This window comes from Pleurodeles waltl, chromosome 7 (genome assembly GCF_031143425.1).
Source record: "Pleurodeles waltl isolate 20211129_DDA chromosome 7, aPleWal1.hap1.20221129, whole genome shotgun sequence".
Taxonomy (NCBI): domain Eukaryota; kingdom Metazoa; phylum Chordata; class Amphibia; order Caudata; family Salamandridae; genus Pleurodeles; species Pleurodeles waltl.
The window spans coordinates 1,144,381,566-1,144,403,141 of NC_090446.1; the positions used below are offsets into that span (position 1 = coordinate 1,144,381,566).

The 21,576-nt window shown below is 44.8% G+C and overlaps 1 protein-coding gene across 2 annotated transcripts in view; it reads left to right on the forward strand.

Annotated features, from left to right (window-relative positions):
* Positions 1–1,368: 1,368 nt before the first annotated feature.
* Positions 1,369–21,576, forward strand: part of UBALD2 (UBA like domain containing 2) — a 72,758-nt gene continuing 52,550 nt past the window's right edge. Inside the window, exons 1-2 of one of the 2 annotated variants that reach the window (XM_069200217.1) lie at positions 1,369–1,574; positions 13,860–13,922. In XM_069200217.1, the coding sequence (XP_069056318.1) occupies positions 1,395–1,574; positions 13,860–13,922 (243 nt within the window). In that variant the 5' untranslated portion in view covers positions 1,369–1,394. Of the gene's footprint in view, positions 1,718–13,859; positions 13,923–21,576 lie in introns of both variants that reach the window. The other variant, XM_069200218.1, reaches the window with a different exon arrangement.

The following is a 21,576-nucleotide window of genomic DNA, read 5'->3' on the forward strand; positions in this document are numbered from 1 at the left end:
AGCAGGCTGTTTGTGAACTGTGTTTCGCTATCATCTTCCAGCGACGGAACACTGTTTAAGACTGATGTTGACCGCATGAGAAGGTGTCCAGATGTCTAAAGTGGACAGTATTTGCGGGGATGGGAACGTAGGTTGTTCCGGAATTACAGCATTTTGGTTTATTTGTTATTTCTATTGCCTTCTTTCACTCATTCCCCTTGTGGGGTCCGTGGAGAAACGTTCAATCATTGTTTAAGTTTATTCGTTAATCCCTGTCCATGTGGAGTAAAACATGGGGGGGATGTAAAGAGTATGCGGGAAGCCATTCGGGCTCTCCCTGTTTGTATAACGTGCTCTGCGTGTCCGGGAGGGGCACAGAGCACGGGTATAAATAAAGGACGAACTGCGGTGACGCAGTTCCACGTGTGTTAGCAAGCAAGCATGGTCTTCGTGTATTCATTATCAAGGTGTACTACCCGAAACTACACTCTTGTGTCAATTCTGTGTTATATAAAACTGTAAAAATAAATCCCTTCTATTCGAAAGACATTTTAGCTAATTCCTACTCTTCCCTCCTCATCTAGCGCCACTTTCCACGCTGATACAAAACTGTCGATCTCGATAGGGTTAGGCTCCCTAATAACACTGCAGACTTTCATTCTATTATTCAATATTACTCCTTGTGCAATGTATGTGAAAAGCGTATTGCTCTATTTGCAACAAAATGCTCGAACATGCGGAAATGTATGTGATGATCGTCTGTTGGATGGAACCTTCCGGTGTACCGCAAGACTATTTGGCACCTGCCTAGCCTCTGTGTTCATTCAGCTATGCATTAATTATGACTAGGCAGTCTGTGTGCCTTATGTAATGCTAGAATGCTACTGTAAAGCGCTCTAACTCATGGGTTAAGTCCGCGCTACATAAAGCTGCACATAATAAAAGTATCTGTTTACGTAGGCAAAAAAGTCATGCTGTTATTGTGCTATACGACTGCCGGCAACGATACGCTGCTCATGTGTGATAGTAAAAAAAAAACACGCACCCACGCACCAGGAAGTGACTTAGTGACACTAACATTTCCGGTTCAGATGTACTGTGGATAAAAGCAGCCAAGTAAAGTCCTGAATGAACTTGCCCACGGCATCAATTTAAGTCTCAGCACTTACGCGGCCAATCACTTACGGGCACAACTTGCCAGTTTAAAACAGCAAATGACACGTCCAATGAGGGACCGAGTTAACCGTTACAGTAGACAGGCCAATCAGGAGAGTGCCAAAGGAAACTGTCAGCCGTCATTTCTCCGTCAAACGGACCAACGGAATAGGAGCAATGGCGTAAAATGGACCAATGGTGAACAGCTCCGGGCGGGGCCTGTAAAAAAAGCACAACAAACATTGCGTCGCTGACGTCCAATGGCTAATGTACTGCTGCCATTGGACGCCGCCGTACACTGTTTGTTGTGGGACACCGGGAGACGAGTGACAGGATCTTGGGCCTATGATGTTGCTGACACGAGGCAGACTCCGCCAATGAACGTTGGGAGTGGGAACCGAGGGCTTGTCGGGTGCTGCGAGAGGGGCCGGCGGGGATCGGTGAGTGGAGGGCGGCGGCAGCCATGTCTGTGAACATGGAGGAGCTGCGGCAGCAGGTGATGATCAACCAGTTCGTGCTGGCAGCAGGGTGCGCGGCCGAACAGGCCCGACAGCTGCTCCAGGGTGCCGGGTGGCAGTTTGAGGTGAGACTGGGGGGTAGTCTATGACTGGTGTTAGCTGAGAGGCGTATCCTGGTGTCGGGGCTTGAGGAGAAATATAGGGGACACTGGGACTGAAGGGGAAAGGACTTCAGAAGCAGTACTGACTGGTGAGTTATCATAGAGAAATCAGTGGGTAGGCTGTGACCAAGATACTTGGGTTAGAGTGGCTTTTGGGATGGGAACTGGGGTAATGCGGGTGGAGTTAGAAGGTAGACTGAATGGCAAATGCCGGATGTTGTATTTGGGCATCAAGGAGTAGGTGACTGAACGAGGATAAGGGTGACTCTGGGAGAACGGGGGGATTAGGAAAGGCGGTTTTGGACGAGAAGGGTCTGTGGCAGGTTCAGGTATAAGCGGGTACTGAATCAAGGGGTGGCAGAGACAACAGTGTAAGAGACAGCATGGATTGGGCCTGTTAACTAAGACGATAGGGGCAAGTATCGATGAGGATACATGACGGTCTGTGATGAAGTTTGAGGAAAGCGAAAGGCAGCAAGCAAGTGACTACTGATTGCAAGTTGAGCGAGGAGCTGGTATTTAGTGGGAAAATTCGAGTATCTGGGATTTAAAGAGGATGTATAGCGCAGCTCATAGCATGTAGCTGGGATCCAGTGTGGTTAAATTACAAATTATTGGGGCAGGAGACTTAGCTAACTATTAGTTTAGGTGATTGGGCAAGGCTAAATAAGTTGAGCAAGGAGCGATGCCTGTGATTGAGGTTGTATCCCTATGGAACTCGCTGTTCGTGATGCTGTTACTTACGTGGCATGAACCACAGTCAACTCCATGAGAGCCCTGTGCATTGGGGATAAAACAGTGAACACGATTCTCCTTTACCAATTTTCCATTAATTCCCTTTTCCAGCAAAAAAAACAAAAAAAACAAAGAGCCCCCACAAAACTAGACTTTAAGGAGGCCTGGTGTTTTAGGAGTTTGAATTGAAAATATGTTGTCTGCACATGTTCTTAAGGTACACATATTGGGCCTTCTATTTTAGGACTCCAGCATCCACAGTATCCCCAAGCTCGAGACGTGCCAGGTGTACGTATATGATGATTGACCAAGTGAATTGAGTTTTTTGGGAGCCCAGGTGTAGTTTGTGGACGCGGGAGCCCATACGAGTGTTACTTTTAATTTGCTGGTCTTGTACCGTCCAACCTCCAATGCAGTTTCATCTCATCTGACATCATCAGTATGGAGGTCTGTTTTCCACAAAACGTGTGTGGGTGACACATAAGAACGAATCAGCAACACATTGTGAGTTAGCATGCTTCTCTAGGCCCAGTTCATAATATTGTTTTGCTTTCCTCTTGGTCTTACTACTCATATGCTAGGAGATAGTTTTCTTTGTTCACCCGTGTAGGATTGGGAGTCCCTGCTGTAAAAGTGGGGTAGGGTGGTGCCAGCCTTTGTGACATAAAGGTGTCTTGTGACTCATACCTGGTCTTCAGTGCTTTGCAGCAGGGCCATTTACCCCTTAATTGGGCAAACGCCAAACAAATCACTTAAATTTAGCTCAAGGACAGTGCAGAGCCACAGGCTTTTTTTCTGCCCCCGAATGCTGGCTTGTTTTCCCTCTACCATTTGTGCTCTTCCTTGTCTGTACCCACTTTCTACTCGTGGCTGCCTCCCCCCCCCCTCAAGAAAAAAAAAAACAGCGCTCCTGTTTGTGTGGATAGCATTTACTTCATAGCCCTGCTCCACTCAGACTTAGTGCTAGTGCCCTTTACAAATAAAAACAGCATAGGAGAGCAACAACTGTAGTAATATTACACAATTAATTGCTACTATAAAAATAAGTCATCCAGTAGTAAAATGGTATAGTAGATGTCACAGATTGTACCAGTGTGAAAGAATTGAAAGGTATGCTATAAGAGAAGCAACATTAGGGAGAGGTTTGTTTGCACCTCCCACCAACTCTTCTGCGCAAGCTTTTTATACCCTCTGTAGGTGAAGTAAAAGCTGCATAAACTCCTGAAATTCGCAGGACACTTAGTCATGACGAGTCTTCTCGTCCTGTATATAGATGCCTTTCGATATTGTAAGTGATAAGTAGTTGATTATCATGTAGCTCCGTCATTTCCTTCACAATATTCGCCTCCTCTTTCGGCTTATCCGAGTCCATGTATTCTGTTTTCTACAGTGATGTTAAGGGCCTGCACATTAGTCACAGGAGATCAGTCATCGCAGGTGTGAGTTAGCGTATGCAACAGCGATCTTCGGGTGGAGTTTATTGGTGTGACCTATGAACATGCCTCATGCGCGGTCAGTAACAAGAAGGATCCGCCCAGTGCACATCTCGAACCTATTTATATCTACTCTGTAACCCTATAAGTTGGATGCTTGACTCATCTATGACAGCCCCCATTCATCACAACTTTATAAATCAAGAAAGCAACTAAGAGCCAGCACTGCATCCCACAGTAAAGGAGATTGGGGAGAGCCTGCTCTTTTTTTCTGGACCTAGAGAAACTGAATATAGCAGTTAATTTGCCTTATAGAGGGGAGTGGGGCTGCCATATTCTGAATCGGGGACTAGGCCCGTATTTTCGAGGGTTCGCAACCGACGTGAGTGTGACGCTCACTGGAACACACCGAATTATAATTGTTTTATGTGCCCCTTCACGAAAGTTGCAGCCTAAGACTTGCTGTAAACGCCAGAATGTAGCCGGTCGCCCTTTTGTTGCAAAACACTGTTCTCTAAAAAAAAACATTCTGCTCTTTATCTTGGGTCTTGACTAATCGAGAGCCCAGAGCCTCGCTTTCCCTGCTTCGATGTACAAGATCTAAAGATTATGCAGTATTGTTTCTTTGTACACTGTTGTGTTTTGCATAGAGTATACGTACAAAATAGCCACAAGAAAGATACATTTGTTGAAATTGCAGATTTGTGGAGGTCTGGGAACCACTAACCTTTTACTCGTTAAATGTTAACGACGTTCAGATAATAGTGGTCTTGTTTTTTCTGTGAAAACCATACCGCTGCCGTCAGACTTAGTTATTACAGTAATGGACATCAGTTGTGGAGAAAACCTTTCTTTTAATAATTCCGAGGATGGTAAACACACATGCTCGACCGCCCTTTAGGGAACCCAGTCTTTATTGCACGACCCTTCCTTGAAACCGGTCTGGGTTTGCTTTTGTTGCCTTTCAGAGTTTTCGCAGCCTAGCAATTCCGTCTCGACTGTCCCTTTTCCGACTAGGCCCAGATTGATTCGCTTATGTTTGGTCCTGTCTGTAATAGTTGGACTGGACTGGGACGCTGACATTCTTTTTTCAAACCAGAAATCCTTATTTTTAAGCGCTGTACATGAATATTGAAAGCGCCCTTTTGTAACCAGGTGGGCTCATGCACTTTCTGAGATGGGCCTATTAATTATAGACTTGTGGAGATGGTTGGGTACAGCGTGTTCGTGTCTTTATACTTTATCTTTCATAAAAGTAAATAATGATTCCATACATATACTGACTTGGAATCCATCCTGTATGTGCAGGTGCCGGTTGTGAGTTGGTGCTGTCTTGTACCGTGTACGGGGTAAGTAAGACGTGCATGCGATGGTGCAATTCATCCGCCAATATTCTCTCACCTGGCAGGCTGCAATAATTGCTACACAGGCGTTATATGGGCAAATAGCCCGGGTTACCGTTGGCACACCTGATAGACTCTCCGCTGTTGTAAACAAGGCGTCGAGGGCATTGAGCTGGCGCACAGAAATTTCCTTTCAGCCCATAGAACAATCCCATCCCTAGGGGAGGTTGTTTTGCACAGTATTGCATGAAACAGGCCCCTCCCGCTGACTCAGTTTTTCTATTATTAATTTATTTCTTGCCGCAATTCTTGTTTCTTTTTTTGGATCCCTTTGTTTATTTGGGAGGAGTATAAGATTAGCAATTCAAACTTCGGCTGGCAGAGCGGTACTTTACCTTTCTAGTACATGATTACAATACTTGATTTCCTGTTTACACCGTACTGCTTGTTTATTTGTAATGTATCTTCTATAGGTCACTCGCGTTCTGTTGCTGCCGTAGGTGCCTTATGAGTGAGACAAAGAACTCCAGTGGTTGCAGGCATTTCTTACTTCTCCTATCTTTGGCTAGTAACGAGTAAGCGCTGGACATTTTGATGTTGAGAATTTGCCGTACATTATTGGGTTCAGACAACTATGTTTTTAGCTTTAGACATGACTAAAAATCTCAGTTTTTTTTATCTGCAAGATGTGGCTGTGAGCAAAATGTACATGTCTGTTCAAGTAAATTGTGCACGAGATGCCTCAAGAAATAGAGTGAACCTTGAAAAAATGACAGCTTCTGTACCTGCAGAACTTGCATGTATGCCACCCTTTGTGTCCATGCCATAGGTATGGCATCTGGAAACTACGTTGCATATGGCCTCTGTTTCCTGTACTTGTTGTATTCGTGAATATATGGTCACATTTTCCATTGCATAGGGCGAGTTCCACAAGGGCAAATTAGATGTTTGGCAAATTTCTGTTTTTTCGCCTTTATCAGTTGTCAGACCATTACTTCCGGTTTGATCTTTTTGGTGGTGTGAACATCATTTACATTGCCTATCACTGGTTTATTGGCCAGTACGAGGTGTGCTGATTTTGATGTCACATCTTACTCACTCACCGTTTCTTTGGGAAGTTCGTTACATGCACTGCAAGGTATATATTTTTTCCAGAGATCTAAAAGTGGGACCCACGTTGCCCTTTCTCTCTGTTTATGAATTGTGAGTTTTTTGTGTATGCACAATGGAGGAAACTGTTATTTTTGTTACTCGGACTCCATGATTCGACCAACACAAATTGAGAGATTCTGGTTAATTAGTTTACCAAGTACTTCATGAAAAGGTCTTGTCAGAAGTGGGAGACTTGGTTGAAGTGACAGATTTTGAAGGCTGATTGTGAAAACTGTTTAAAGCACATAGTGTATGGGTGTACCTCTGGATGTGCCCAGTATCTGGTAGATTGGGAAGTTGTAATCTGACTTGCAGATGTGGTGGTCTGCCTTATGGGATGGGTCATGCATCAAGGAGAAGCAAGGGTACTCCGACCTCATGGATACTGCTGTGCACTGATGCCGGTTGTGGGTGCTTCAGAGGTAAGGGGGTAGTGTGTGGAGACAGCTCCATGGGACACTTCTAATTTGACTAGATGGTATTGGCGAGTGGCAGTGTTGGTGTGATTTAATGTGCTTGTCTTATCAATCAATCAAGGCATTTGTAAAGTGCACTACTCATCCGTGAGGGTCTCAAGGCGCTGAGGTGGGTGGGGTGGAAGGGCTGCTACTGCTCGAACAGCCAAGTCTTGAGGTGTCTCCTGAAGGTAAGTAGGTCCTGTGTCTGTCGCCGGTGGGTGGGAAGAGTGTTCCATGTCTTGGCGGCGAGGTGGGAGAACAATCTGCCGGCGGTCATTCTGTGGTAGTGTGTGATGGTGGCATGGGCAAGGTCAGTGGAGCAAAGCTGTCGGGTCGGGGTGTAGAAGGAGAGCCGTCTGTTGAGGTATTCTGGTCCGGTGTTGTGCAGTGCCTTGTGAGCGTGGGTGAGGAGCTTAAAAGTGGTTCTGTGACGGGGAGCCAGTGCAGGTCTCTCAGGTGGGCTGTGATGTGGCTGTGGCAGGGGATGTCCAGGATGAGGCGTGCAGAGGCGTTCTTTATGTGTTGCAGTCTTTTCTGGAGCTTGGCCGCGGTTCCTGCGTAAAGGGCTTTGCTGTAGTCCAGTCTGCTGCTTACGAGGGCTTGGGTGACAGTCCTTCTGGTTCCAGTTGAGATCCATTTGTAGATCTTCCAAAGCATGTGGAGGCTGTTTAAGCAGGAGGAGGAGACAGCGTTGACTTGCTGGGTCATTGATAGTGATGAGTCCAGGATGAATCCCAAGTTTTGTGTGTGGTCGGTGGGTGTCGGTGCGGTTCCCTGTGTGGCAGGCCACCAGGAGTCGTCCCAGGCAGTGGGGGTGGGGCCAAGGATGAGGACCTCAGTTTTGTCAGAATTCAGTTTGAGAGTTTTGTGTTTAAAAAAAAAAAAAAGCTTGAAACCTTGGCATCTCGCATGTGGAACTAGTGAGGCCTGATCACGCTTACCGCTGGTGTGGCTAGCTAGGACTGGATTGGGAGAATGTAATGATAAAAGGACTTCCATGCCAAGTAAAGTTGTAGCTCCGACTCTAAGCTTTTCTGGCCTGCATTGTGACTTTTCCTCCAGTGGTCATGACTGTGAGTCCATTGGAGGTGCTCTGTGTTTTGACAGTGCTCGACCAGCATAGCACCTAGCTCTGCTGGCTGCTTGTTCTAGGGGTTGGTTGCTGTCCCTTCTACAGACTGTCAGTAGGTAGCTCATTATGGCTAAAGGGGCATATGCCTTTGTACCTGTACACTCAGTGGGTAGCTGGCTTTACCCTGTAAATCTTGATCACTCTCCTGTTATTATGTTTAGATTTAACACTTTTATTTTTCCTTGTCTCCATGGTATTAAATAATGTCATGGGGTACAATGGGTGCTGCAGAAAATAGCTGCTCCAATACCCCGTTTCCCTCCCCGAGGCTGAGGTTTCTTTGTGCTTTGAGAGACCTGCTACATTTGCCAGCCTTTAGATCCAGAGTGAGTCAGGTGGACAAGAGAATAAGCATTTCCTTTCGGCCACGCCCAAAACTTCTCTCAGAAAAATTGCCAGTTTCAGTTTACTCTGTGTTGTGCTGTGTGTTCTATTTAGTGAGATACTCTCTGCAGGCCCTCGACCCCTAGTGGTCTTTGAGTTCTTCATGAAGTCCAAGTGAAATACAGATCACTTACTCAATGGCATCCAGAGCTAAGCAAGATTTCTTTTAATTTCAAAATCCCAATCAACTCCACGTGGATGCATCTCCACAGGCTCTCTTCCAGTGTTTTTTGCAGGGAAGGTTTACATTACTCAGCATGTGGATAAACTGCGTCATACGTGACCTCTCACTGCAAACCCCCGGGTCTTATTTTAGTAGGTTAGGAGCTTGAGTCTTAGAATTCCCTACCTTAATACCCGTATAAAAAGTTGGTGATGCATCGAGCAGGGATGATGGGATTGATTGATGGGCATTGTTAAGGCGTGCCACTGGGAGCGAAAACTAGTTTGAATTGCAGACAACATTCTTGAAGCTTTTCAAATATTTCCAAGCATTGAGAAGGCCTGGCAATAGATCTGAGTTGAACATCTGCCAGGAAAACTCACCTGCAGGTAACAATTCCCAGTGATTTAGTTCAGGCGGTTGAGTGACTGCTGCAAATAAAAGATTCCTGTGCCGGTAAAATAGCTCTGTGGACTAATGCTTGAACTGACAACTGTGGGTAAACGATTAAGGTTGTTTGTATGTTTGATACATTGGGTATGGCACGACTTAACTCTGAAAGGCATGGTTATGGTGTGAGGCGCATTTCAAGCTTGAGGTTCCGTACATTACACAGTATGGTGTGCAGGGGGTCCAGGTGAAACTAGATTACCGAAACCATAATGTGATGAAATGAGGGATAGCAACCAGCTATTGGGACCCTTCTTAATTTGGTAAGAAGGACGCCTGGTGTCTATTTATTGTCTAACATGTTATCTGTCACACCGCCCACCTTCCCAACAGTAACAAATATCTTAATATGTTGCAAAGGGACTTTAATTTTTTTTAAAGTGCAAAGCGGTGTATTTTTTATTTTTAAATACGTTTGCCAAAATAGAGGTCAACAAGTCCAGTACCTTCTTGCTAAAATGCAGAGACACACTAGCAGATCTAGTATTGGCTTGAAGTTTAAGTAAGTTCTCTGTTTCTTCCCACAAAATAAAAAAATAAGTAAAGCATATTATTTGCTTTTGTCCTGTTCTCCCGCTCCAAGAACTACAAACATTAGCAAAGCCAATAGTCCTGGTATCAGTTGCAGCATTTCAGCTTAGTCAGTGCTTTTTTGTTTTGTTATTGTTTGTGCAGAACTTTGTCAGGGAAGCTGCCAGACCCTCGTCAGTAAACCAAAAATGACTTAAAGCAAAAATATGTTTATTCTCCAAAAGCACACATTGGCATACTTGGCCATGGTACAATGGGGTTTCACACAGTGAAGTTAACTAATGACTGAAGTTAACTGGCACATTACCCCATGCTTCATGCTGTAGTGAGTGGAAGCAAATGCTTATGTAACAGTAGGTTGGCTGAAAGCCCCTATAGGCAGGTGTCCCATATATACAATTTTAAATCAAAAGGCTGTGGCTATCTTGCCGTCGTCCGCCTCATGTTTGATATATCTTTACATCGTCAGTATAGGAGTCCCGATTGTCTGCTTAAAAAATAAACACGTAGAAACGTCTTGTTTTGAGGAGGAGGGTGTGTGAAGTATAGTTTTCATCCAGTTTGGGAGCCATCCTGCCTCATTGCGTGTTAATAATTTCCTTTGTGTTCCTGTCCTTTGGTGTATGGAAAGGAGGAGGAGTTGATCTAAAAATAAGGACATCACTAGTTCAGGGGCAGTGTGCCCATGCCACATGAGTGACTGGTCCAAGTGAAAAACATGCACTGGCACTCCCAGCTGAGTCTGGACACACAACTATCAACATGAGAATGCATTTATTAAACGGGCTGAAAACCCAAATGTACTTTTGTCCTTTTACGATCGGTTCATGACTATGCCTCAATTCGAGTGCAGGAAAAAAACAGGTGTGTGTGTACAATTGTGTATGTATATGTGTGTATACACACACACACACACATATATATTTTCATCATGTGACTTGAAGTCGTGTCCTGTTTGCTAACATCAGTCACCTTGATTCTGGATTCATTTGGATAACTGTGTAGCCCTTAAGATGTGCATATGTGGTAGGCCTCTGGTCTTAAATTCAATTTCCATTTAGTAAATTTGGAAGTTCACAGGCACCGCATGCTCTATTAATGCCCCACCGTCTGAAAACGTGACTTCCTGGTTTTTAGATATAGACCTGTGAAGTTAACTTTTCCTCCATTATTTTTCCGTAAGTGCTTGACAAACCCTGTAGCTTTGGTACTAGCCCAATTCCAGTACGTCTTACTCTCCTACCCACTTTTAAAACATTTAAAAAACCCTGGAATTAATTTGCCGTTTAGGAAAGTAACCTGGATGCTGACCTTTGGAACCATAGTGGCGCCTTAAATTGCACATTGAGTCTTCTGGTAACCATTGGCACCCTCAATTCCTTGCTGGAACGTGAAAGTGTATATTTTGTTGTTTTTTGGGCGACAAGATTCATGTTTTTTGGAGAGTTTGGACGACTCAGAGCCACTGGAGCTCCTTCCCGTTTGTACATCGCTGAGGAACAAAACAAGTAAAAATTAAATATTTTTTAGCATTGTGTGTGGCAGCTATGTCTCATTTATAAAGTAATCTTAATGTAATGTAATGATTAAAGGTTTATGTTAAGAGGATTTCCCATGAAATCTGCGCATGTCCAACCAAACCTTTTTCTGTGTGATGATATTCACCATACCCCGTGCCCATGTCAGTTGTGTGGTAACGCCTTTCTCTGTCAGCGCCTCGGTTGTGTTTGTTTTCATAGGCTTGCCCCAGTTATGACACTCCTTTTTTTGTTTGCAGTGTTCCTCGTGCTGGCGGGGGGTGGGGGGGGAGGTAAATATAATGCCATCTAAACGATGTTGATCATACTGGACACTGACTTCGAATGTTATTACTGTGGTCATATTGTCCGTGTATTAAACCCTCTATGGCTTCCCCCGCGTTAGGCCCTTTTTCCTGTAATTAAAAACGTGTCGGTTGTTTTGGTTCGTGATCTTTGACTTCCCTCCTGAGGGAAAGCGCCGAGGCCCATTTGTATACACGCTGTGCGTATGTCTCCAAATTTATGCAAAACACGCATGTCCGACATTGGCTGAAACTTTAGCTGTGCAGGCAAACATCGCATTATTAAGCAATCCGGTCGTCTCGTTCTATATCGTCAAGAGCGAGCGAACAGACGCTGCGGTATTTACAACCTCTGCTCTGACCAAGAAATGTTTTTGCGGACCATAATATGTCAGCCTGACGACGCCTGCAGCACTTCCCTCCTCCTGGGATTAAAAAAAAGTTCTGTTGGTGATCCGAAGAAGGGGCATGGCAGACCGATAGCTGACAGAAATGTGGGACGCCAGAGTGTTTGACAGGATCTTGGGGTCCTGGACATATAGATCACAGGCGACTGAAAGATTACATGAATTGTTGTTGGTAAATAGTGTGACAATAGTTAATATAATTTGATTTTCCCGTTTTTACAGTTTCTAGGCACATGGATAAGACGTGATTTATTCAGAATTGCACAATGTGATATGCTAAAGGCAAAATTACAGTCCGGATTCTGAGGTTCTAGTACCCACAACTGGCCCGTAGCCTTTTTCTCCACACTTATACGAGCGCAAATAAAGTGCGTTTGAATATTTCCCTGGGGTCAGCTGCACTCCTAGTTAATGATTTGAGCACCATCGTATGTTTTAAATTAGATAAGCATCAAAACAATGTATGCTTCAGTGAACTATGAAGATTGAGTTACAATCCAGTAGTTGGTGTTCCTTTTCTGCATAAATTAGGCTTCTTCATGAAGCTTTGTATTTTTTAGACTGGGGGGGTCATTCTGACTTTGGCGGGTGGCGGAGGTCGCCCGCCAAAGTACCGCCGTCAGAATACCGCTGCGCTGTCAAAAGACCGCAGCGGTAATTCTGAGTTTCCCGCTGGGCTGGCGGGCGACCGACCGCCAGAAGGCCGCCCGCCAGCCCAGCGGGAAACCCCCTTCCATGAGGATGCCGGCTCCGAATGGATCCGGCGAAGTGGAAGGGGTGCGACGGGTGCAGTTGCACCCGTCGCGATTTTCAGTGTCTGCTTGGCAGACACTGAAAATCTTGGTGGGGCCCTGTTAGGGGGCCCCTGCAGTGCCCATGCCATTGGCATGGGCACTGCAGGGGCCCCCAGGGGCCCCACGACACCCGTTACCGCCAGCCAGGTTCTGGCGGTCAAAACCGCCAGAACCAGGCTGGCGGTAAGGGGGTCGGAATCCCCATGGCAGCGCCGCCATGGAGGATTCCCTAGGGCAGCAGGAAACCGGCGGGACACCGGCGGTTTTCCGTTTCTGACCGCGGCTGTACCGCCGCGGTCAGAATGCCCCTGAAGCACCGCCAGCCTGTTGGCGGTGCTTCCTCCGTCCCCGGTCCTGGCGGTCCATGACCGCCAGGGTCAGAATGACCCCCTGTATGTTTATGAAACCAGTAAGTTAACTCAACAAGTTTATCTATATCTCAGATATTGGGCTACACCCGTACACTACAGTTCTTTGAAGTAGGGTGGGTGTAGACTTTCGTTCTTCTGAGCTCTTTAAAATGGCTACCATCTCGCCTGGTAATAGGAACACGTGTGTTTGTTGCAGCAAAAACCAAAGCACTACGCACTTTTGTGAATCCCAGCTTGGGTTTAATGCTCATTTTGGTGGTTTCTTTGTACGCCCTCTTGTTCGAGCTCACCACGCTTCTTGCGTTGCATCAGGCTGCATCTGCGAGCACAGATGAAAACCTTCCAGAGAAGATGTAAATTAGTAGTTATAATGAAAATTAATGTCGTTGTTACTCCGATTTACTGAAATGTCTTTTCCCAGCTTTGAAATACGTGACAATTAGATTTGGACATTTGTGGCGTCGGGCTCCTGGGTGGATATTTATCCGGTTAACAGCCGCCCAGGGCTCTGCCACAAAGACAAGTACACATTGTATTATCCTGTATTGGTTTACACCTGTGTAAGCTGAAGTCTAAGACGTCTATTTTTTTCTTAAGTGGCCAGCACAATGTGATGTTAAAAATCAATTTTGTGTTATTATGAACTGTATCTACAAATTGGTGACGATTACTGATTACATTGGATTTTTTAAATACATTATTAATTTGTTGGTGCGGTAAATGTATATGCTTGTTTTCAACCACGAGGAAACCATGCTAAGATAAATATTTTTGTACTGGGATACATGCACTTCCCTGCGTTGCTTGCGACCTCGTTTAAAGCTATGAGGTTTAGATAAGAGTATTGTCGTCTCTGGGTGTTGTGAAATATTGTCTCATCGTCTTCTTTTTTTTTCCTGCCCCCTCCCCCCCCCCAATGCTTTTCTCGCAGACTGCCCTGAGCACATTTTTCCAAGAAACGAACATTCCCACCAACCAGCATCATCATCAGATGGTAAGTTACCCCTTCAGGGTCCCCTTGTGTGACGGCTGTGTGGGGTGGTGGGGTCTGATTTGCTGATGTAGCAGTGGGGTATGTTCAGCTGGAGGATGTCACAACTGTTACCCTCCCCCAGTCGCTGTCTGTGGTGTAGATGAATGCCCACATGCTCTGTCTGCGCGAGATGTTTGTGTTTTGAAGCAGTGGGGGAGGGCCCTCTGGCAGGAATGTGCTTTTCTGTGCCCGTGTGCCAGCCATGTTGAGGCAGATGGAGCCCTCCCCGGCAGCAGCAGACACTACAACTCCATAGCCAGAAATGGAAACGCGCCTCGTCTTCCTCGTGTTCCTGTGATATGTGGCGGTTAGCCAGCGTCGTCCCGAATCGAGGTTTTTCCGGTAAACATTGCCTCGCAGTTCGTCAGCCGCTCGTTTGGTGTTTCTGAGCGGCGTGGCAGTGGTTTACCCCTTGCCTATAATCTTACATGCCCACAGCATCACTTGGTATTAAATGTGCAAAAGAGTACGCTGGGTTTTCAAGATCAAATGCTGTTTCCGCAGATGCGTCACATGCCCCCCCGCCCCCAACATCGACGCACCGTTGTATTTCATTCGTTAGTTATACCCCCACACGCCACTTTGAGGACGATAGAAATGGTTAAATATTCAGGTTAATAACAAAATGAAATACCTCAACATAACATACACGTTAGATTAAAACAGTCGCATCTCGTCTTCAGTTTAAAAACAATCCCAGAGGATTTATCAGCAAAGGCTTTCACATCTGGACAGATGTCCTCGTACAAGGCTAGACCAGGGCACTATTTGTTTATGGCTGAATCTAAAATTATTAATCACTGGACTTCAACGCTTTTACCAACTTTGCACACCTGTCTAAGAGTCATGCTGTATCGTTGCTCACATTAAAAAAGGAACACGGCTCTGTGTCATACTTTCAGTTAGAATGCACCTTTCAGTTAGAATGTACTTGACAGGTTAGTTCCATTTACCTTTAGGATAACTCAAGTAGGGAGAAAGTTTAAATATGCTGCTTTCAGAGTGGCACACCCTAATATCCCCAAGGATATTCTTAAAGTACACTTTTGCGTGTTTCTTAAACAGAGGTGGGTTTGGGTTGAGCTTTCAAGGAAAGAGCAATGGAAAGCATTCAGGATGGGGGGGGGGGGGTGTGTAAGTCCCCTCGCCTCAGTGTTTTGTTTTTATCATTTTTTGAGTAATGGTATTTTTATCCTTTTATCCCTGCCAGTCTCGTTGCCCTAAAGTCTGGAGTTTTTCCTAGAGGATAATCATGCAGCTAAGGGCACATATAGTAGATGTGCACATTAGTATTTCACATGTACAAAATATGTGGTTTGCTCTTAATCAAATATTGACTGGAACAAATTACTTTTCAACCAGGTTGTCTTCCATTTTATTGTGCAAAAATATATGCCCGATTTAAAGCTGGTTCCTACGACTGTGCTGCTCAAATGGTGCAAAAAATCCCTTACGTTTTTTTCCTAGGTAAACCAATTCTGTTGGGGGGAAAAATGGTTCCCAATACCTAGTGTTGATTTTGAAAGTGAAAGCTGCTAATGGCTTTGTGAACTGCCATAGATCCAGCAGAACAACCTGCTGTGCTCTTTGCTTCTGGCTGTTTGTGTGTTTTCTGTTGCTGGAGACCTGCCTACCGCAGAAATGAAAGCATTATTATCCTATCTTTCTAAATCGTAAAACTGGCATTGTGCCATCGGTATGACACAAGTTCCTGCCCAGTTAGGAACGACTGCCTGCAGCAACAGGTCTTTCCCAATAATGGTTGTCCTGTGTTTTGTTTTCATGCCAGGGTTTCTAGTGGGGTAGTTTGTTGTGCTCTGTGGGGAAACTAATGCGAAAAGGGAAAGTAATAGAATTAGCCGACTTTAGCCTAGGTGTTCCTAAACTATTAGGTCACCGGAGACAGCTGCTTAGAAAGGTTTCCTTCCATAATGATCTAATTAAGAAAGCTTTGCTGTGGTGTACATCAGGAATGATTGCTAGCAGTAACGGAAACAAGTCTTTGTCAATATGGAATGTCTTTACATGGGTAATCGATAACAAACATAGCTACAATACCTTTGGCACCAAGGCTGGTTGCATTGATTTTTCTATTATGAATAATAGCATGCATCAACACATTTTAAGAGATGATGCTTCAGAGAAATGGTACCTAAAATGTTACAGTAGTTAGGAAAGTTTTTTTTGTTTTTTTTCCTAGTTTTATTTTTTGGGAACATTTAATTTGAAAGCAAAGACTCATCAATCTTGGTTTCAAGCTTATGCAGATATCCACATCTAATCAAAGAGCATTCTGGGAGAATTATACGTAGCCTTGTATTGTTTAACTTTGCAAACATGTGTACACATTTTTATACTGGGACCACTGTTGCAGTGCCCTAATAATAACAGCTTTGCTTTAATGCACTATAAATACAAGTTCGAACAGCATAAATATGTGGACACAAACATTACCTTAACTGCAGACAATGCTCTTTCCTGGTCCATATGTGGTACTGTAAACTGGCAGCCAAAGGGTTTGTGCTGCAGGGGATTGGGCCTAATTGTCCCAAGGACAAAATAAACATGCAAACTTGTTGTCCTTGCCCCCTAACAATATGTCATTGGAGTCAGGCTATAGGAATACCACACCCCTGCCTGTTCTGCAATCCAGCAGATGTTTTTCTTTGGCCATACCTCTGACCCTCAGGTATTCACAGAAGTGAGATGGTGGTTACTGCCTTTCTTCAAAGGTCACAAGTATACGTATTCCTGTACCTCAGTGACTAGCTTCTAAATGTGGGCTTGCCACAACCTGTTTTAGACCACCTTTACATCACTGCTGAATCCTGACATTGTTAGGTTTCTCCATTAATGATTTAAAGTCCCACTGAGCCCTAACACAGACTTGCATTCATTCACCGGGGCAACTCTGGACAGGGTGGCGTTCAAGGCCTTTTCTCTGCTGCAGTGAGACTGGGTAACATTTGGGAGAGGTGGAGCTCAGAGGTTTCTGGTCTTCGACAAAGAACCAGTTCCATATCCATGTTCTAGAGCTTTGGGGCTGGTCGATGCAGCCTAAAAATGTTCCTTCTGTCCATCAAAGGGGAGGCTGGTGCAATTTCTCATTTCAATCCACCTGCCATCCGATACTCAAATAAGCAATGTGGTGGGTTGGCCTGGATCTTGCGTCAGAAGGTGCTAAGCCTCTGGGTTTGGCGGGGCCTGCATAACATCTTCTTCCTGGTTGCCAACCCCCTAGTGGGGGTCTTAGAATGCCAGAGCGGACAAAATGAGTAGGCATCCTGTGGCAGACCAAAAGTGTCAACTTCATCCTGAGGAGGCGCAGTGCGTTTTAGAGTAGTAGGGTATACCCTTGCTAGCTTTCCACCCATACCTTGAGTTCTGATGAAGTGCAAGACAGTCTGGACCCAAGTCATCTTTGTCCCACTGCACTATGCCAAGAGGGTGTTGTCTCAGTGCTTCTGCGCTTTTGTCTTCTGATCAGGCTTTTACTTCAGAAGGACCTACTTTCCTAGCAAAATGGCAGGGTCCTACAAATGAGTCTCCACAGTCACCTCAGCACATGGAGATTGAGCAGTTGCAGCTAAATGTGTTTGACTTACTGACTGAGGCGGCTTATGTCATCCTTGTGGCCAGATGCCCTTCCTTGGAACTCATCCATGCTCAGGACCCATTATAAATGAGTGAACTACAGACACTCTCGATGTAATGGCTGTACACACCACCTTGCTTCTGGGAAAGTTATTGCTGAAGCCCTCAGTGGCCTTCTTACCAAAGGTCATGACTTCCTTTCACAAGGGCCACTTGATCACTCTGCCAGCATGTTTTGCCCCCACATACCTTGAAAGAGGGTGACAATCTCCATCACCCAGTCCCTTGAAGTGCACTAAGCTTTCACTTCAACAGCGTAAAGGACCATCCTGTGGAAGATCAGCTCTTTGTGGTATTTTCTGATGCAAAAAAAGGCAAGGCTTCGCACATCAAAATCTGTTAGGCATTGGCCAGAGAAAAGGCACTTTAAGACCGAAGGGCCTGTTCACCAAGGCCACAGCTACTACGATGATATTGGCAAGAAGTGTACCTGTTTTAGACATCTGCTAGGCTGCTATGTGGGAACTGGTACATACGTTCACAAAATATTACATCCTTGACCATCTGGTCGTGTGGGTAGGATGGAAAGGTTGTGGGGGGCGGGTTTGGGGGGGTGGGGGTGGGTTGGGGGAGCATTTTGCCTGCTTGGTTTTGCAGGTCATTTTGGTCTCAGTCCATTCCCCATAACCTCCACTTTGGCGGTACTGCTATAGTATGTATTCTAAAGATGAGGAAATTGTGGTTAGATTTAGCCATCAGAAGAATGCTCATGTTGTTTCTGGTGCATTCTCTAACTGCAGATTCCTTGCTGCCCTCCTGCCTCCCTGTTTTGTGGAGTGACCTCTTTTACATCTAAAAAGGTCCCAAGTTAGAATCTCAGCATAGTGTAATGTCTAAAACGTATTGTTCTAGGCTCCACATATGAGTGTTTGGGAGGTGAAAGTTATAAGAAACTGATGTCAGAACTCAGGGGTGGTGCTTTTATGTGGCTCTACTCCATCACTTCTGGGGCTGCATGGAGTCAGTACAGAGCCATATGGCGCTGTTTGCCAGCACTCAGGAGCATTGCTGAAGAATTTCCCCATCAAGACTGGTGCCTGGGGATATTGGTCACTCACAAATTGGCTCCGTCCATTCTTATTCATTGCTCACCTAATGCTGTTGCCTTTTTGAATGTATACATCTGCCTTCACTCCAGTGCCTGGATCGAACTGCCTGAGGGACTATTTTACAACTATAGCCACCTGTGTGTTCCTGATGGATCCCTCTTGAGGTTCTTGCTCCAATGTGCTAGTGCTGCATGCGTTGGCACATTACGCCCAGGCATATTGACTTTGCTATTGCTTGTCCTTTCCTGTTTATCATCTGAGCTGTATTGTCTCTAGGAATGATGGGCATTGTTATTCCTTCCCTCTGACCACACATCAACCCCATTCTCTTCTCAAGCTTTGTGTTACTTTTCAGTAGAGACATTGATTTATTGTCCAAGAGTTGCAGGCTTTTTTACCTGTACCGTTGTGTAGATAATTCTTACTGGCTCAAATTTATTTAAGATCCATCCAGTCCCCACTGAGGTCCCTTGCCTTCCTCATGTGTTTGGCATAAATGGAAACTGTGTGTGTATGTATTGAATGAATGGTGGGACTTGGTTAGACTCCCTCTGAGTGCTGTACGAGATGATGTCCCTTTTTCATGCAGATTGCCTTTATGCAGGAGGATATGCAAGCCTAAAATTCCTACATGTGTCCATTACTACAGCACAAAACCTGTTTTCCCGGTGGTGGTGGGCCCCTCCACGATTGAAACGCACCACCCCACAACCTTCATGGTTTTTGTTTTGGTTCACTGAGCAAGAGTGATCTTTGCTGAAACTAAGAAAACGACACCAGGGTCAGATGCGCTTCTGCATCATTGAAGTAAGTGCTTGAGCTTTGAAAAAGGCAACCAACTGGTTAACTCTGGGTCTGCAAATGTAGCCAACAGAGAAGTAAAATACTTCCCCACACTTAGCCAATACTTAGTACACTCTTTGGACTTCCAGTAGACTTCGTCCTCTGTTGCAGAGCAGAAGGGTCGTAGGAAATCAACCTCAGCTTGGTTCCTGCAGTGACTTGATGAGAGAAACATGGCTTACCACCTTGCAAGAAGATCTGGATTGTACTTGCCAGTAGAAGAGTGCCCTGATCTCAGAAAGACTAGTTCAAGCTGATTGGAAAGTCTTCAATTGGAGGAAGTCAAAAAAAGAAGCAGCCAAGAGATTTCCACTGGCCAGGAGAAGAAACGAGTATCTAACACCAACAACTGGGTATTGGAGCTGCAGCGAGCGAACACCTCTCTAAACTTGCTAGTATTCTTGGCAGGCCCATATTTGCTTTTTTGAGATTCACAGGAAACAGCGGGTCTTGCAATTTAGCTACCTGAAAATGGGGTATCTTTCTGCAGGTTGGAGGTGATTATCCTGATTCGGAAACAGTTACGATTATCTTTCTGTCCCTTAGGATTCTGGAGATTAAGCTATTTAGGGGTGACTATAACTTCCAAGTTCCCTTTGGCACTAATGCACTGTTAAATCTTGACTCCTACAACATGTTAATGAGGTGCGGTGGGGAGTATTGAGTGTGGGCACACAATATTGTTCTAATTGTTGTTATTCTTTTTTATTTAATCTTTTACAGGTCCATGCAAGCATTACTCTTTGGACCATAAATTGTGCATGCATTTTATGTGTTTTTTTTATTGTTGATGTAAAAAACATAGCACCCAGTCAGGGAGACACTCCCATAAGAGGAGGTTGCTTGCCTGTCAGAGTCCAAGGGCCCAGTGCAAGACATAAAGCACCAGATTATAAAATATGCGATTACTTAGTGTATTAGTCCAAGAGGGTAACAATAATGTAGGAACAATTGTGGGGTGGAAGGGGCAAAAATAAACAACCCAAAACTGTAGCATACAGTGAAGGGAGGAGGGGTTGTCTCGAACCACCCCATGGCAAAGTGAATAACAAATGAGGGCCTGTTGAGCTGCGTGCCAAAGGGGTGTTAAGGTACAGTGATGTAAGTAACAATTAGGGCCTTGGGGTGGGTCTTTGGGCCTCAGTGAAGGGAAAGGGGGATCAGGATTAGGGTCCACATCTGCAGTTTCAGTGGTTAACTTGGACATCAGGGTAGCCTAGTCGACAGCTACTGGCCACCTATGCAGCCCTCTTGATTTCTCCCTATAGAGGGCCACACTTTCCCCCTCTACCTATAGCTTGAGCGAGGCACCAAGTAGTCTTGGGGGTTGGCTGGACAGTTCCTGGGGTCTTCTAGTGAGTGGCAATCAGTTTTTTTTTTTTTTTCTCAAGCACCAGTGCCCAGTTAAGCAAGTGAGAGAGTACCTTGTGTTTCTTCGGATGCCCGTATTTGGCTAATGCAGCCATCTCTCAAGAGTCCAACTCTGGCAACCCAGTGATCGCCTCCAGTCATCCCAACTCCTCTCCCCAATACTTGCGAAGAGAGGGGCAATCCCAGAGAATGTGTTTTAAATTAGCTGCTGGCAAGGCACACCTAGCGTAAGTGTCTGATAGCTCAGGGAATATCTTACAAATAAACTCTGGTGAAAGGTAATTCCTGCAGACAATTGAATTAAATATGTTTTAACCATGTTTTGCGGAAGACTTTGTACAGAGAGTGCAGAATTATTAGGCAAGTTGTATTTTTGAGGATTAATTTTATTATTGAACAACAACCATGTTCTCAATGAACCCAAAAAACTCATTAATATCAAAGCTGAATATTTTTGGAAGTAGTTTTTAGTTTGTTTTTAGATTTAGCTATGTTAGGGGGATATCTGTGTGTGCAGGTGACTATTACTGTGCATAATTATTAGGCAACTTAACAAAAAAAAATATATACCCATTTCAATTATTTATTATTACCAGTGAAACCAATATAACATCTCAACATTCACAAATATACATTTCTGACATTCAAAAACAAATCAGTGACCAATATAGCCATCTTTCTTTGCAAGGACACTCAAA